The sequence below is a fragment of the Haliotis cracherodii genome, unplaced genomic scaffold, assembly GCF_022045235.1.
Source record: "Haliotis cracherodii isolate W230 unplaced genomic scaffold, xgHalCrac1.p SCAF_18, whole genome shotgun sequence".
NCBI classification, from domain to species: Eukaryota; Metazoa; Mollusca; class Gastropoda; order Lepetellida; family Haliotidae; genus Haliotis; species Haliotis cracherodii.
The window spans coordinates 18064008-18082217 of NW_027266273.1; the positions used below are offsets into that span (position 1 = coordinate 18064008).

The following is an 18210-nucleotide window of genomic DNA, read 5'->3' on the forward strand; positions in this document are numbered from 1 at the left end:
TAAAACTTCATGACAAGATGGAAAACGTTAGTAAAACACAACCAGTTCTGTATAACGATAGGATGGATGGGGAGCATGTTGATTACCATCTACCTCCGTCATCCATCTTGCATAAAGGAAACGAGATACCTCGGGCACACACAGTCTCCAATGCATCCTCGAAGGTATTAAAGGAAGAGTCTTCCCTGTTGGAGTCCACGAGGAGCATTAAGTCCTACAAACGCCGGTGGTATGTTCTGGTGGTATTCTCGTTTGCTGCCCTTGTTCAGGCAGGTGTTTGGAACACTTTCGGACCTATTGCTCAGTCAGCTAAGGCTGTGTTCGGGTGGACGGATGCCAATATAGGCATGCTGAACAACTGGGGGAATATTGTGTACGTTGTGTTCATGTTTCCAATGGCCTGGTTGATGGATATCAAAGGTAGGGATCTTTACTTGATCGTTCATGCTCATGTTAACAGTCATTATGAATAATCACAAAATGGTTGGTTGATCTGTTGTTTAACGCCGCACTCAGCAATATTCCAGCTATATGACGGCGGTCTGTAAATAATCGAGTCTGGACCAGACAATCCGGTAAATGATATCATGAGAATCGATCCACACAATTGGTGAGTGAGTGAGTTGGGTTTAACGCCGCTTTTAACAGTATTCTAGTCATATCACGGCGTGTCAGCTTAATGTGGGAGGAAAGCCCGAAGTGATGCAGGTCTTAGACGTTTACCACTTCGGTGAAACCCACGAGCACGGGTATGGTGCTGATAAACCTAGAAATCGGGGCGAACCGGGATTCGAACCCACAATCATAGGTTTCTGGCGTTCTAAGGGACGCAACTGCACAGCGAATCGCTGTGCCCCAGTGCATAATCTTGAACGTGACTTAAAAAAACCATTTCACCTCACCTCAAAATCGCCTTACACTGAAGAGAGAACATCCTACACCCTATATTGCTTGCAGCAATTGCTATTCAAGAAATAAATGACTCGTACAATATAACGTTTTATTGTACGATATACAACGACCACGCGTCGTTTATTTCTTATATGATATATCAACATTATGTACAGCCTCTTTGAGTGTGTTAATCAAATGTACAAACTTTTACAATATTTACCTTAATTTTAATACTGATGACTCCCTGAATATAATCGGACAAGTACATTTTACGAACAGGTTGGTGGAGTTTGGTATTTCCTCACATTCCTCACGTCGATTAACTGTACCTTTTCTCCTAATGTCAATTGTCATATCTCTTCAACTTTTGGATGCGATCGTATATCTAACCCTAATACTAACCCTAAACCTTGGTAATTGATTGGGCCTGGCAACAAATTGTTTTATGTAAGACTTTGAAGGGTTGTCGTGAATTTATTACCATGTGTACGCGAAGTGTTTTTGTTTTGTACTTCAGTTATGGCTTATGTGGGACCAAAACAAAATATAGAAACAAAAACGTGCAATAAATGTTTTATTGGGTGCTACCGGAAGGGAAGAACATATCTACCCTTGTCGCGAACACCTGGTGTCATCACTGATTTTCAGTGATACTTTCATACATTGCATATTTCTCACTCCTATTTCGCCTGGCTATGCTCTGGCGTTGACGTTTTCTATTAACAAGGTTTCACAAATGTTTGAAATGAAACCATTTGTGTCAAGGCTGTAACAGAGACTTAATTTTAGAATTTTTTTGCGAGTAAAATATTATAGTTTCTGGGCTTTGTGGAAGGGAAGGAAGCCTTGTTAATGGTAGAATGTGTTGATGTTGTTGATTATTGTTTCCGTCTGTACACATTCTGAATGATCAAACAATACTTGGATACTGAAATGATAAGGACGATAAGAAAATTGAGCATGTTCGTCGTTGTGTATTTCTTTTTGAAAGAAAGGAAACAAATCATGGTAATGATGACATTGAGTATTTCAATTTAACTTTGTGGTACCATTTACAGATAAATAAAAGCGACAAAACCCTTTCCATATTCATAAGAAATCTCTGCCAAAAGCAGAGTCGATTGTAATTCCGACTATATCATGATCGTGTGTTTATGAATCACTTCGAAAAGTGACGATACCAGGTATTGCTTTTAATATGATAAAAACGACGAATAGTTTTTTTGCTAGTTCTTCTTCTGGAGTATTCCACTGAAAGACACAATATTCTTCTGTTGATAAACACCACAGAATAGTAACAACATATGTGGCATATGGACAATGGCGTACTAAAAGAGAGTACTAAAAACGTTACAAGATCAATCCACTTCCATCAGGGTTCACAAACGAGATCGAAAATAGTTCCAACTTTTTTGGCGAACGGTAAAGAGTAAAGAATTTTTATTTAAAATATTAGTTCAACCAAACTGAACCCATACATATTCCTAACATGTTGAAATGGTATGTGGTGTAGAACCCGCATTCAAATTGGAACATCCCCCATGTACAGCCATTTGTATACATTCAGCGTGTGTCACCAATAGCGAAAGAACTAAACAGAAAATAGAATTGTCAGGAAATGTTAATGCACAAATTGTCCAAGCAAGTGCCAAGTTCTCTTAACCGACGTCAAGGAGTCTCTTCGCGACATGACTACATTGAGCTATGACTCGTGGCCTTGAACTTTGAGCAGTTGCGATAAAGGATATCACCACTCTTAGTTAAAATACTGGTCGTATTTGTGGCATTATTACATATGCTACTTATACCAAGTACTGTGATCAAACAGTTAATGTGGTTGTGCTAACATGTAATGGTTATGTTATTAGAGTGAGTGAGTGAGTTGGGTTTAACGCCACTTTTAACAGTATTCCAGTTATATCGCGGCATGTCAGCTTAATGTGGGAGCGAATCGCGGCGCCTTAGACGACTGGGGCACCCGTACCCCTTATGTCATAAGAGGCCTTGTCAGTAGAACAACTAGAAAGGTTGAATGTCGGGCAGGACGAAAGCTGGCAAGGACAGAACTGGTTTATTCTACCCCGCCACGAAGTGGGGCCTCGGATATAGGAACGTCCGTCCGTCCGTCCGATTCTCAATGGGGACAAATTTTCTCAAAAAACTATTTAAGGTAGAGCAATGGAAGTTTACACACTGATGTTACTGGTCACGATCGCCATTGACGAAAATTGGTGTCTTAAATTCATTTTACAGAGTAACGGCCCTTGATCCATGTTATTTTACTTCGCGCATAGTGTTTGCAGTGGGGTCAGGTTTTCTCAGTAACTATCGAAGTTACATGAATGAAACTTAGCAAGCTTATCCAAGAGATACTTGTCAAGACTGAGTTTGAAAAGTGGTGCCTTGAATTATGTTATTACACAACGATAACGCTGATTTCTTGTTCCTATTCTGTTTCTTCTTTTTCAGTAATTGAATATGATTAGTATGTGATACTGTTTCATCACAGAAGAAGAATAGGAATATTTTATTAGTGTCGCCCGTTGTACATATAAAATGACAAGGCAAGAATGTAAAAGACTCATAAAAACAATATTTTATGTATGTACACACCACATTTAATAGTAATTATGAAAATAACATTTATAATATTATCCCCCATACAAGCATCCTATATACACACAACCACATCAGTTTCCACATCCAATCCTTCACTCAAAGCAGCTTACTCAAACCACTCAAACACACCCGCTCATTCAATGACAAACACACCCGTTCAATCACATCCGAACCCTCAACCACACCGTCACACATTACCCTCACGCACACCCAATTTCTCATACATACCCTCACCTGTACCCATTCACGCATCAATACTAACTCCCTTATCTGCATTATTTATCAACCACGTCCTCACTTGCATCCACATCCTTTCCCGCATCACACACGTACAAAGACTTTCTGCCAAAAATTAAGTCTTAGATCTCTATAACAGTCACGCGTTACCAAACGGTGAACTTCATCTTCAACGGTTTGGCCGTTACATAATTTACAGACGCGTTCGGAAACAGGAGTGATGGATGTGGATCACTGCTCATACTCCCAAACACTGGTTTGACTCAACTATGTACAGGCGGCTGTAATCTTACTGTCTGATGATTAAAAAACATCAGTGTCCTCATTCATTCCAATTTAAACACAAGAAACAACGTAAACATGGAAACTCAAGAATGAACCTGACTTCTGAATTGAGCATAATCTGTCCAGTCCAAAGAGTTTTGAAACAATTTTGATTACACTATACTACAATGGTGAGTGAGTGACTGTGTTGGGTTTATCGCTGCTTTGAACAGTATTTTCATTTATATAATGACATGTCGGCTTCATGTAAGAGGAAAGCCCGCAGTGTTGCAGGTTTCAGACGTACAAGGCTTTTGTGTAAGCCGCAAGCACGGGTATGGTGCTGACAAACCTAGAAAAATAATCGGGGCGAACCGGGAATCGAACCAACAAGCATAGATTTCTGGTGTGCCCAAGGCATTCAACTCTGCACAGCGAATTGCAGCGCTTAAGACAACTCGGTCACCCGTTTAATCCTATTCTATGATAACTTAAACTGTTAATCTGTTAAACTGTAATCTTACATTTAAAAGTTTCTGACTGTTGCCAATCAACGTTTTATGCATCTTACCCATTTATACACCTAATTACTACTACTATCTATTATAGAAAACCAGTCTCAACTATCTGCCGAAATAGATTCCATAAGGCGCAAAAGATGAGCATATTATGACATAAGGTGTTCGCGAAAAGGTAAAAGTGCCAGCTCTACTTGTAAGCCTAGCCCCACACAAAACAATATCGAGTACCAGTGAGTGTGGCATGACCTGCTCTACCCGTAGCACCCTCGTTGGTTTGGAGTTGTGTCACTCGTAATATATTGGCTGAACATGTTAGTGAACCTTTTTCCTTTTTGCAAGTGTCTTGTTTTCCATCTCCTCAACACCTCTGGCCAAAATGCGGGCCTTGGGTACGATTCTTTCAGGTGTTTCTTAATGTGTACAAATCCATCTTATTGAAATGCAATCTATCACTGCGCTGATAGTAAGAGGCGACCAAACAGATCAGGTGGTCATGCTCAGTGACTTTGCTGATTACCCGACTGAGACGATCGTTGCTCCCAATATCGATGAATGGATTGTCTGGTCCAGATTCGACTACTTTCAGGCCGCGTTCATGCAGCTTGAATATTGTTGAATGCAGCGTTAACAATAAACGAACAAGCATTGTAAACTTTGCAAACACATTATAGACGTGACGATTGCGGCCATGACACCCAAGTGTCATAATATAAACAAGACCATAAAAATCCTATAACGTCATACAAATCTAAATTGCAAATAAATTATTATAATGATGAACTTGGTGCAAACATCCTGTTATCGTGTCACTCCCTCAGGGTAGCCCAGGCAATGTTACAAGGCACCGGCGAGTGGAGGGATGGAGAGTGCTCATTAACGAACTGGCTGTGAAGGCGAGTGTAACACTGCTGTGTGAAGTTCATTTATCCGTAACCAGTTGGTGACATCTCTTACGTCAGTAACCTTGGATGGTGATAACGATTACAGATACCTTATGTATGAAACGTATATGAACCACTCCAACAACAGACAAAGATTAAAGCTTCATGACAAGATGGAATATGTTAGTAAAACACAACCAGTTCTGTATAACGATAGGGTGGATGGGGGGCATGTTGATGACAATCTACCTCCGTCATCCATCTTGCATAAAGGAAACGAGATACCTCGGGCATACACAGTCTCCAATGCATCCTAGGAGGTATTAGAGGAAGAATCTTCCCTGTTGGATTCCACGAGGAACATTAAGTCCTACAAACGCCGCTGGTATGTTCTGCTGCCCTTGTTCAGACAGGTGTTTGGAACACTTTCGGACCTATTGCTCAGTCAGCTAAGGCTGTGTTCGGGTGTACGGATGCCAATATAGGCATGCTGAACAACTGGGGGAATGTTGTGTACATTGTGTTCATGTTTTCAATGGCCGTATCTGTACTTGATGTATCTTTCAAAACAGATACCGTACATGCTCATGTTTACAGTTCTATATTTCATTATGAATATTCACAAAATTCAGGTAAAAGCATAATATGCTGATTTTTATCCTCACCTCACCTCACCTCACCTCACCTCACCTCACCTCACCTAACAATGATTAGCTACGAATGTTTAACTGAATGAGCTTTTATAAGTGTGTTTTCCACTCTCTCACCCTAGGTCTTCGGATATCAATGCTGTGTTGCGCTGTGCTGCTGGTGTTTTTGACGGCCATTAGGTGCATCACGAGTGACCCAGTACCAGCTACATGGTCAGTAACGCTCAAGTGTATATTGATTTCAGTGTGTACCATATTATGATATGATAATCCAGTGGTAATTATAAGTGATTCTCCAGCGTATGTTACATATGACGCCCAGAGTATATTATATAAGACACCACAGGCTGCAATTTTGAGACGCCCAAATGAATACCATATGTGCCACTGCAGAGATTATTATATGTGGTATTATTTTTTATATAATTGGTGACGCCACAATGTTCATTATATACTATGCAAAAATAGTAGGGGATATTTTGTTTTGAGGTGAAACTACAGGAAAATACACCAATGTCTGGCAATGAAAGTAGGTAATTTAAGTGGCAATAACATTTCCGAAGAAATCAAGCTCCAAATACAACATTGTGAGAGTCATTCGGCACGTAACCTTTGACAGCACGTACAAGGGGTGGGGTGCAAGAATTGCCATTGTCACTCAGACTCGTATTGTTTTCTTGGAACCAAATGCTCAAAGACACTTTACAAAACACCTTTAATCATTGAGGAAGCAACAGACATGTTGTGGGGGTGCACACAGAATATCGTTGCCCAATCTCTGCAAGTTTCTCAATCTGTCATCAGCAGATTGTGGGCCGATACCCACATAATTGTGCTGGATGCAAGGGCAACAACTCCAGCCTAGGACAGAACGATGGCATTAAGAAATCGGTTGCAAACTGCCACTCAGAGAAGGGACTGGTTGCAACAGGCAACTGATGTAAGAGTACATGCCTAGACGGTGCAAAATCGTCAGCACATCGTCAGTGGCATTTGTGTGCACGACGTCCACGTGTTATCCCACATCTTACTGTACGCCATTGGAAACATAGGCATCAGTGGTGTAAGGAACGTCATGTCATGTTTTCTGACGAATCAAAGTTTACTCTTGACTTCCTTGACGGAAGGAATCGAGTTTGGAGACGTCCTAATAAGCGTCCTTCACCTTTTAAATGTTGCTTGTCCTTATAAGGCAGCATCCAAAGCAAAACAATAATTAATTAAAAACAGATTCATGATTGTATTTCCTAACTTCTGTGATGTTTATCTTGAGATGAAGGCACAGTTCTTCTGCTCTCAGGTTGATGAACACGGCAGCTATAGTGAATGGTGTGGCTGGCACTGTACCTTTCGCCGGCCCCGCCCTCCTCTCTGCCACGTGGTTTCCCCCCAAACAGAGGGCCACTGCTACAGCCGTGTCAACTGTGTTCAGCTACCTCGGCGTATCTGTCGGCTTCATCATTGGTGAATAGACCGTCTGAAATCCGCAATTGATTAAAACTTCCCTTTGAATCCGTAACAGAAGATCTGATTAGTTCATATTCCGATGAATGAAAAATTGTTTGAGATATTTTCCAAAATTAAGAAGAACTAATCAGGACACATATACATGTTAACAACCTTACCAGATTAGATATAGTATTATCAGATATAGGGATTACAGTGAACTGATTAACTCTTTGTTAGGGCATTGGCATGATTACACATCTAGATAACATACAGGACTGGTTCATTGAACGTACCTCGAGTACTTAATGATAATGTAATTATCGGCCTATAATATCCTCTCCCAAAAAAGTATGAGCCATTCGAAAATATGAGACGACTGCAGAAATACAAAGTGCTATAGTGTGATGGTAATTGATTGATAAGAACACACAAAGGTTAGGTGTAACATGACAATCAACAGAAGATGTTGGCAGTGTATCCTAAGGGCGTAAACAACCAAGAAAGACGACAAGGGTGTGTAGTCAAAATATGAACGTTTCCAATGTTCTGATCAATAAGAGGGCATGCCCCCACGATTGATCAAACATTCGTTGTTGGTTTAGGTTAGTCTGACCCTGATTTTTCACAAAAGTGACAACAATTAGGTCTGATGCAATTCCCTATTTTCACTTGTTTGTTCAGATATACAATTGACTTTCAAGTGTTTATAATGGGTGCAACCAGCTTGGCAGGATATAATCACCTTTTTGGCACCGTTACTCTTTGATGTTATTATGTTAATGATATAGTCCGCATTGTACAATGGACTAATGCCCTTTTGCACAGATTTCCTATGAGTATGGAAAGGGTTTTGTGGCTGTTATTCAATTAAACCAGTTCACAGCTTCGTTAAACTCATCTCACTCAATCCTTATATCTACAGGACCCCTCTTGGTGCCGCAGCCAGACGAACCATCCTTGAACCTAACTGCCATACTACCTTTAAAGTAAGAAGTGCCGCAGTGTCAACACGAAAAACCTTCATATGTTATGTAAATTTGATACATGCTGTGTTTAAAACCCGCACCTCTAGTTCCCCTTCAGCTCTGTTACTTCATCCCTCAGTTACTTTCCCTCACGACAAACCTCTATTCCCAAAGGGGCAGTCGGGTAGCCTAGTGGTTAAAGCGTTCGCTCGTCACGCCGAAGACCCGGGTTCGATTCTCGACATGGGTACAATGTGTGAAGCCCATTTCTGGTGACCCCTGCCGTGATATTGCTGGAATATTGCTAAAAGCGGCGTAAAACCATACTCACTCACTCTATTCCCAAGTCTCCCAACTCTATCTCTTTTCTCACACCCCCTCACCTTTATCTGTTCTCCCTTCCACTTCAATTTCTTTTCCTCTTTTCATTAACGTTTTCTCCTTCCTTCTGTATTCCCACATCACCGACCCATATCATTATTACACTTTCTGCATTGGTCGTGTCCTTGTTTGCAGTACGTCAAGTCAGGGGTACTCCACGTCCAGTCCAACACCAGCCACTAACCTGTCCGAGGTGAGAAACGGCATCATGAGACTCATGTATGCAGGTGATGAACGTTCTCCCTCTCACTACATTGAATCAAACCATTTATAAAATCCATAAAGATGATGTACCATTTTAATCGTAATCTGTATTCATGTCTGTTCTTTCATGTAATACATGCACCTTTCCTCTTTGGTTCTTTGGCACAGTCCAGTGGTATACGTGTTCCCTCGTCAGATCGACTACCGCATGGCTTCAATTTGTGACACCCATTCTGGGTGTCCCTTCCAAATGTTGCCTAGATATTGCTTTAATGTGGCATCTTCTGCTCTTTGGAATAATGGTATTACTTTCATGTCAATTACTTCTAAAACAAGTGTAGTTGTCTTCGTCGATCATTTTTATACTTCTCACGCAATGGTATCTTGGTGATATTACTACTAAGTTGATACTGTTAACTGTGCTCTATACAGAATGTGCGGCTTGTGTGCTGCTGCTGCTCCTGGTGGTGGTTTACTTCCCCGCCAAGCCCCCCTCTCCCCCAAGTCTCACAGCGTCCATGGAGAGGACAAGCTACCTACAGGGCCTCAAAGGGTTATTCACGTAAGATTGTGAGCTGACTAACCCCTATGAAATGGCTACAGTTTTTTAGGTGAATGTTGAGTCTTTCCTTATGATACATTTTTCATGAAATAGATATGATGAAGTGGTTTGCATAAATTAATATTAATTTAATTTGTAGTCCATCGGAAATGCAGAAGTGTGCTGTAAATATGTAGTCCCCAGTAGTGACATATAGAAAACCCCTGTGTCATTTATTGTATTGGTTGGTTTTTATGATCATCAAGTCTGATGGGCGTTTTGGAAAGCTTAATAACAACCTGTATGGAATAGTTCTAGCAGACATGTTAAGTAGCATATCCCTTCTCTGTAAACTTAAGTATGTTGCTCATAACTGGATATATGTTATCAATCAGTAATGACATTTTTATCATCATTTGTCGGTATGAAAGCTTGGCAACACCTGGGTGAGGCTTGGGAGTATATAAGACCCCCTCTCCCCTCCCCCGTCGATGAACGAATTATGATCTACAGTGACCTCAGATCGATGACTGCTAGACTGTATCATTCAGATATTTGTATGATAGTTTAACTTGTGCAGGCATAAACGCTTTTTGGTGATAATGGTGGCCTACAGTATACCAACGGGAGTTTACTTGGTGTTTGCGGCTGTACTGGATGTCATCCTGAACGGTGTCGGTATAACACAGGTAATAAAAGAGTTCTACTGTATGTTATTATGGTATATTTCAAAAGTGCCTGATATAGAGTATTGCATAGTGGACTTATACATACATTGGAATGTTGAAATGTTGTATGAAAGATGAATTACTGGAGTGGCTGGCAAACAGTCTGTGGTTTGTAATGGCACATTGTCAGAAACTGAATTTTTAAGGCTGGTGTACAACAGGGATCGGTATTAACGAATAGTTCGAGACTGGTTAATTCTCTATTACACCAGCAAAACACACTCGGTTCTTTTCTCCACTGCATCAGCTTCAGAAGTGTATGCATAGTGGCAGTGTGTTGAAGAAGATTTATGTTATGTTTATTTGTCCACATTTTGATTTGGTTAGATTTTCCTTCTCGGTTTACAGCAAGGGTGCCACAGTTTATACAATAGGAAATATTCTGAAAATACAAAAGCACGGATTGATCATTTCATATTCCCTCCATCATTATTATTCTTAAGAATGTTGTGAACGCAAACAGACCTCATTCCTTAAGGAATACTTGAGTGCGAAATCAGCTCTTTTGGAAGCGCTTGTTAAATCATTCTACAATTGCCTTTCAGTACCATGCCGGTTGGATTGGCTTTTATGCCACGATCGGCGGTTGTGTAGCTGCGCTGGTAATGTCCAGGTATGTACATGCATGTCAGGAAGGACAAAAATCGAGCATTCAACATTTGATGATATAAATAAAGCGACAAAACCCTTTCCATATCTACCAGAAATATATGCATAAAATAGAGTCAATTGTGCATGAATCACTGTCAAATAGTAATGATACCAAGTGTTTGCAAAGAGTTGAGCGTATTCTGCCCCATCGGTTGAACCCGTCACAAACACACGCAAAGGGGAGTCAATTGTCCACCTGAAACAACATGAAAAATTATGGTACAAGTCAAAATAGGGTATTGCATCGGACATCATTTTTGTCACCGATGCGTCAATTTGGAAATGTCCTCAACATGTCTACCATGATACTTTTGCCATACAGTCTTGTGGAGAGTGTTTTGTCACTCTGAATCTTGATGCATAGATCTAAAATATGAAACAGATGAGGCTGTATCACTGGTCTCCTTTATTTCTAGATCATCCAACAAATAAAGTGAGTGAGTGAGTGAGTGAGTATGGTTTTACGCCGCTTTTAGCAATATTACGGCGGGAGACACCAGAAATGGGCTTCACACATTGTACCCATGTCGGGAATCGAACCCGGGTCTTCGGCGTGACGAGCGGAAGCTTTAACCACTAGGCTACCCGACCGCCCTAACAAATAAAGAGTGAAATATCCTAGTACACAGTTATTGGGTAATCATATAGGACCTTAATTACAACGTAAACGGAAAGACGCATGCGGTCACGGGCATGGTGTGCACTAGGTGCTTGAAACCCCGTGTTTGGATGTATCGTGACAGAATTGTTGCACATCATTATCAGAGAGCACAATAACGTTTGTGACTGAGGATTGCAACAACTGAATGTTCTTATGCCCCTCAGCATCTAAGACCTCGTTTTACGACCGAAAAAGTAGGCAGAAGCATAGTATACTTGAAACTGGGTCAACACAACGTCACGTTGCAAAAGTCTTTGGTGTCAGCGAAAGTATTTTATAGCACAGCATAGAATCGATAACCAGCGACAAGCAGGTGGTCAACACCATTTCACCAAACAGCGTGATGACACCTGCCATCACACTCAGTAATGACCTGCCGAAAGCCGGTAGTGTTAACGTTTCAACTCAGTGCGTCATCGTTTCCTTGAGGCTGGTCTCCGATCACTGAAATCATGCATTCGCATCCCACTGACCCAACATCACAGGCAGGCACGTCTGGACTGAGGTGAAGATTACACCATTTGGACAGACCAGTCCTGAGCTCCTGTACTTTTCACTGATGAATTGAGATACTTTCTTGACTTCACTGATCCTCGTACGTAGACAAGGAGAAAGATTTCAAATTTTCAAAATAGCCGAATTGACCGCTATTCAGAGTGACTCAATCATCATTTGGGATGGGATCAGAAGGGCTGGAAGAACCGATCAACATGTCCCGTAGCAGGGCAGGGTGACAGGTGTGAGCTACAGGGGTGACATTCTGGATGTGTATGTAAGACCGTATGCTGGTGCAATCGGACTTCATCCTTATGGACGATAACGCACGAACTCATCGTGCCAGAGTCTTTGATGCCTACTCAGAGCAGGATACCATTATCCGTATGAAGTTGCCAGTGTAGTCTCCAGACCTCAAATCCATGGAACACATGTGGAACTCACTGCAGATCTCTCTCTCACGACGCCCTGTCCTCCACAAGAGTGGGCTAAAATTTTACGTCACATGTCCTCTACAGGCTCAGCATGGCTCTCAAGAGTGGAACTACACTATCTTCCCATGGCAACCATTCAGACACCTTTCGAGAGCATGAGACAACGGTGCCAAACTGTGATCGCATCACGTGGATCACATATTCGCTACTAAGAGTTGTATACTCTCCTTTTGACGGGTGATGTTGTTTCTTGGTATTGTGTTTCTAATGGCAACCGACTTTGGTTCATTAAACATGTCTTCGTCTTTGTAAGAAAGATTTGGGAGAGACTGTACATTTGGATAAAATCCGTTGTGGTAGGAACCATTGATTTAAACAGGGAAAATGTTTTTTTTGGATTTCAAGGCAAACACAACAACCCATTGAATATTGTACTTTTAATAACAAAACAAGTAATATACAGACAATGTAGGAAACGATTACTGCCACATTTTGAACACATACAGCATGAGATAATTAGTTATTGCGATGTTACAAAGGTAATGTCATTTACAAATTGTAACTATGCAAACTTTTTGAGTTTCTGGTTTTCCTTCCACTGTTTGTTTAAAAACTAATTTGTAAGACACACTGATGCAGTACGTTGACTTCCCAGGCAAGAATTTATATGTATGAAAAGATGTACCTTGCTTGAATACCATGTACCACAATTGTATTGGCATGACATGTATATATATGCTGTACCTGCTGAGATGAATAGAGAAGGGGGAAAAATGTCTTCGTCTTTGGCCATTTCACCAGAGGCACACAATTTGATGTATTACTTATTAAATTGGCCATCCTTTGCTAACTTTGGTGTTTGTTTGTTGTTTAACGCCGACCTGAGCAATATTCCAGCTATATGATGCTGGTCTGTAAATTATCGAGTCTGGACCAGATGATTGGCATTATGAGCATCGATCTCGGCAATTTGGATTCGATGACATGCATCAACCAAGTCAGCGAGCCTGACCACCCAATCACGTTAGTCGTCTCTTACGACAAGCACAGTAGCCTATGCCGTAAAGGCAAGCATTGGTTGATGAAGACCTAGTCTAACCCGGATCGTCACGGTGTGCAAACTTTGAGTAGTAGCATTTTACTTAATACTTGACACACTGGCTGTTGACAACGCCTTAGGTATATCGGACCAACCCTACTGCCATATTCGTAGCCACTCAACTATTGTTTAATGCTGTTCTCTATTTCAAGGATTGCTGATCTGTTTCTACGTCACATGAAGATGATACTCTTGTTCCTATTCGTCTTAGCAACATGCGCTACTGTCTGGTTTGTCCTGCTGCGCCTGTCCTACATCCCCTTCAGTATGGGTGTGTACATATGTGAATACTTTATGTAAAAAGATACATATTTCGCTATCTTACACCATAGCCCATATGGCAGCCCATTCACTGTGTGTGTGAGTGCGTGCGTGCGTGTGTGTGCGTGTGTGTGCGTGTGTGTGTGCGTGTGTGTACGTTTTGGTTAACATCCATATCCGTACCTTTTGATTTTACCCCGTCAGTGTCGCTGTACGTGTCCTGCATCTTGATGGGGATCTTCATCAATGGTTCTGTTCCGCTGTTCTACGAGCTTGGGTGTGAAGCAGCATACCCTATCGCCGAGGGGGTGACCGCGGGTGTTCTTACCATCGCCAACAATCTGACCGGTGTCATCTTTCTATCTGTGCTACAAATCCCAAGAATAGGTATACCACCATTTCCTCATCTGAAATGTCGCAAATCTGAGAAGTTCAGCATTTTCATAAAACGCATGAGCACTGTGGTGAAGCTCTAAAACACCAAGGATCATAACCTTGATCAACTATGGATTCCTTGACGTCACCATTGAGCAACGTGTATCACTAAAACATTTTCAGTGTACAAACAATAATATATTTAAATTCAATGAAAATTATTTTAACGTTGAATAACGATTATGATAGGAGACACACGGTTCGATGCTTTTTGTTTTATGTATCTATACGTAAAATTCCGCAAATTATGAAAAATCACCGGTGTGGAAAAATAAATAGCAAATAATCAATTATACTACTGTATCTCTTGCAGGTGTTGTGTGGATGAACTGGTGCATGCTTGGCTCTGTAGCAGCTGCAGTACCCCTCCTTCTGTTGTTCACAGAAAAGTACACCAGGATTAACATCGACACGCAAGAAATTATAGTTCCAGAGCCTGGTGAGGGTGGTGCTGCGATCAATCCCGACATTAAAGTTGATTAATAGGGAAATATCACACATGCTGACAGTGCATTGAAATACTAATTTGACTCGCAGCTGATTGGTGAATCGGTGGCTTGCGGTTTCATGATGCGGATCTTTTGTACTGGTTTTACTGTACGTGTGTTCAAGGAGATTTACCAACTTGTAACCATGAAGGAATGCTCTGACACTCTCAATCACTGTTATGAATAGACCTTCATTGCAGGCATACTAACGACAAGTTTGTCAACATAAACCGTGTACTGATGTTTTGTCCATTTTCAAAAATATATCTATAAAGACTGAGGCTACATTCACCTATTTGGGTTGGTGGTTGAGTCCAAGCGTTTGCTCTTTTTGCATTGTGCTGCTCTGATCCTAACAGGGACTCACTTCGAGAAACCTGTTCTTGGTGCTAACAGTTACGTTCAACAATAACGTTACATCATGTTGAAGGGTTGATCAGGGTAATACTTAATGTTACCTAAAGTTAATGTACCTTTGAACAAAGTCAGTATTGTCTCAGCATGTCAACTTGGTATGGGAGGAAGACTCAAGGTGGCAAATATATTTCATTTCCAAAGTTTTTTCATGAAATAATTCATATTCCTCGGAATTGTACATACTGTCTATTCCTGAATCCTTTTTCTATAAACATATATATACTGCTTCAAATGATTTCTTGGCATGTTCACCATACTCTGTTCCAAAGAATAATCTCAAACTTAGAGAAAAGTATTGAAAATGTATGGCTTATAGGTTCCGACAAAATATATAATTAGTACACATGTAATAACCGAACAATAGCTTGATTAATACATCAATATGTCCGCAAATCATTTGAAGTAAAAGGATGGGCAATGACTGATCCGCAGATCATTAGCATTACTTGAGGTGAAAGGATGAGCAATGACTGATCCGCAGATCATTAGCATTACTTGAGGTAAAAAGGATTGGCAATGACTGATCCGCAAATCATTAGCATTACTTGAGGTTAAAAGGATTGGCAATGACTGATCAGCAGATCATTAGCATTACTTGAGGTAAAAAGGATGGACAATGACTGATCCGCAAATCATTAGCATTACTTGAGGTTAAAAGGATTGGCAATGACTGATCAGCAGATCATTAGCATTACTTGAGGTAAAAAGGATTGGCAATGACTGATCCGCAAATCATTAGCATTACTTGAGGTTAAATGGATTGGCAATGACTGATCCGCAAATCATTAGCATTACTTGAGGTAAAATGATGGGCAATGACTGAACCGCAAATCACTAGCATTACTTGAAATAAAAGGATGGGCAATGACTGAACCGCAAATCACTAGCATTACTTGAAGTGAAAGGATGGGCAATGACTGATCAACAGATCATTAGCATTACTTGAGGTAAAAGGATTGACAATGGCTGATCAACAGATCATTAGCATTACTTGAGGTAAAAGGGTCGGCAATGACTGATCAGCAGATCATTAGCATTATTTGAAGTAAAAGGATGGGCAATGACTGATCAGCAGATCATTAGCATTACTTGAGGTAAAAGGATTGGCAATGACTGATCCGCAGATCATTAGCATTACTTGAGGTAAAAGGATTGGCAATGACTGATCCGCAGATCATTAGCATTACTTGAGGTAAAAGGATGGAAAATGACTGATCCGCAGATCATTAGCATTACTTGAGGTAAAAGGATGGGCAATGAGAGATGATAGAACCGAAATGATGATACGTAACAAGATCGGAATTAATGTGACGCAACTCTTGCATACACGTTTCCAATATTTGGACCACAGCTCGAGAGGGGCAGCTACTTATGCCTGCTTACACCTTAAAAAAGAATGTTATTCTAAAACATTTACTTGTGTCCAGAGCTGAGAAATGCTGGTTTGCCCCGCTCTTTCATTACATCGTTTGATTCACCCGGAAGTCCCTATTTCGTTAACACCATTGACACTGTAGAAACCCTTCTTAAGTACGTTAGAACAAATATAAAGTCATAAATCTATCCTATCATACTGGTCTCCGAAATATCTTGAGAAAGTCTCAGCTTTTGGGGTATTGTGGTTTCTGAGACGTTTGTTGAAGACTTTGAGACTTCATTCTTTACAGTAAATGCAAAAGACGTTCTCTTTCATCGATCACTTGATTGTCTAGTTTGTTACAGGCCGCCGTCGCATGGCAGGAGTACTGCTATGAGGCGTCAGACAACGTACACTAACATTTTTATGCCAAGTGTGTGAGTAGTGGTAGGACAGGACATGCTTACCCTTTTCGCTGGTGTCATTGTAGTGGTCCATTTATATGATTTTCATAGCAGTTGTGCCCTTTACGTCAAATAAGTTTGTTTCTGAAGATAATGTAGACTGGTTATTCTCTTGCATTGACAATGACTGTGTATTTACCAATTACAGTTGTAACATTAATTATTTTATTAAATTTGAATCAAATTCAATGTTGTTTCTGTACAGGTTCATTTTTCATTTTGCGAAATTACAACTTAAATGTTGATTGTATCGCCCTGAACCAATCTGTGTCCTTTCATGGTGCAAGACATCCTCCTTAAAATCCAGAAATATCTTCAGAAATCTCGGCAAAGAAGCATAATGTTAACAAGTCGAATGTTTCTGGACCTACAATAATCTCCCTTGGATGTTCAGTAACTCCGACAACGTACCCCTGTGGACGTTGCTTACAATATCAAGATTAGTCATTTGCTCTGTCTCGTCCAGATCTGGATTATTTACATGACTTTTATATAGCTGAAATGTTGCTAGTTGCGGAGGTAAACAAAACACATATTTCTTTCTTTTAAATGTTACATTTGAGTTTCATATAAGGATAGAATATACACAAATTCGGTTGAATGATTATATTCATATTGGTCTCATTGTCTAGTCCAAACATTAATGATGTACATACGAGGGTTGGTTGATAAGTTCTAAGCCTCACAGGTGCACGGGTGGCCCAGTCGTCTAAGGCGCCGCTGTTCGCTGTGCAGAGTTGTGTCTCTTAGGCACACCAGAAATCTATGATTGTGGGTTCGAATCCCGGTTCGCCCCGATTATGTTTCTAGGTTTGTCAGCACCATACCCGTGCTCGTGGGTTTCACCGAAGTGGTAAACGTCTGAGACCTGCATCACCTCAGGCTTTCCTCCCACATTAAGCTGACACGCCGTATTATGACTGGAATACTGTTAAAAGCGGCGTTAAACCCAACTCACTCACTCACTCACTCTAAGCCTCACACAGAAGAAGTTGAGTAATAGTGAAATCTTTTGTAGTGGATATAACATGATGTCATAAAAGTGTTTCCTCACAAACTTAAGTCAAATTAGCAAACTGTTTCTCGTTGACATGTCAGTAAAATGGGCCGGTGT

At 40.7% G+C, this 18210-nt stretch overlaps 1 protein-coding gene across 1 annotated transcript; it reads left to right on the top strand.

The window, feature by feature from the left end:
• Positions 1-17: 17 nt before the first annotated feature.
• Positions 18-14956, top strand: LOC139465337 (solute carrier family 49 member 4 homolog). The gene is made up of 11 exons (XM_071247041.1): positions 18-420; positions 6189-6279; positions 7367-7530; positions 8438-8501; positions 8997-9088; positions 9498-9627; positions 10187-10295; positions 10880-10947; positions 13827-13945; positions 14140-14322; positions 14684-14956. Exons 1-11 carry the CDS (start codon positions 18-20, stop codon positions 14851-14853), a joined length of 1593 nt encoding a protein of 530 aa, XP_071103142.1. The 3' UTR covers positions 14854-14956.
• Positions 14957-18210: the final 3254 nt, after the last annotated feature.

Bases quoted from the DNA above. Each gene is read 5' to 3' on its own strand.
- LOC139465337 (XM_071247041.1), top strand. From the start codon at position 18: ATGGAAAACGTTAGTAAAACACAACCAGTTCTGTATAACGATAGGATG. The intron at 10,296-10,879 runs GTAATAAAAGAG...ATTGCCTTTCAG, and splicing joins ACGGTGTCGGTATAACACAG to TACCATGCCGGTTGGATTGG. The intron at 13,946-14,139 runs GTGTGTACATAT...TTACCCCGTCAG, and splicing joins CTACATCCCCTTCAGTATGG to TGTCGCTGTACGTGTCCTGC.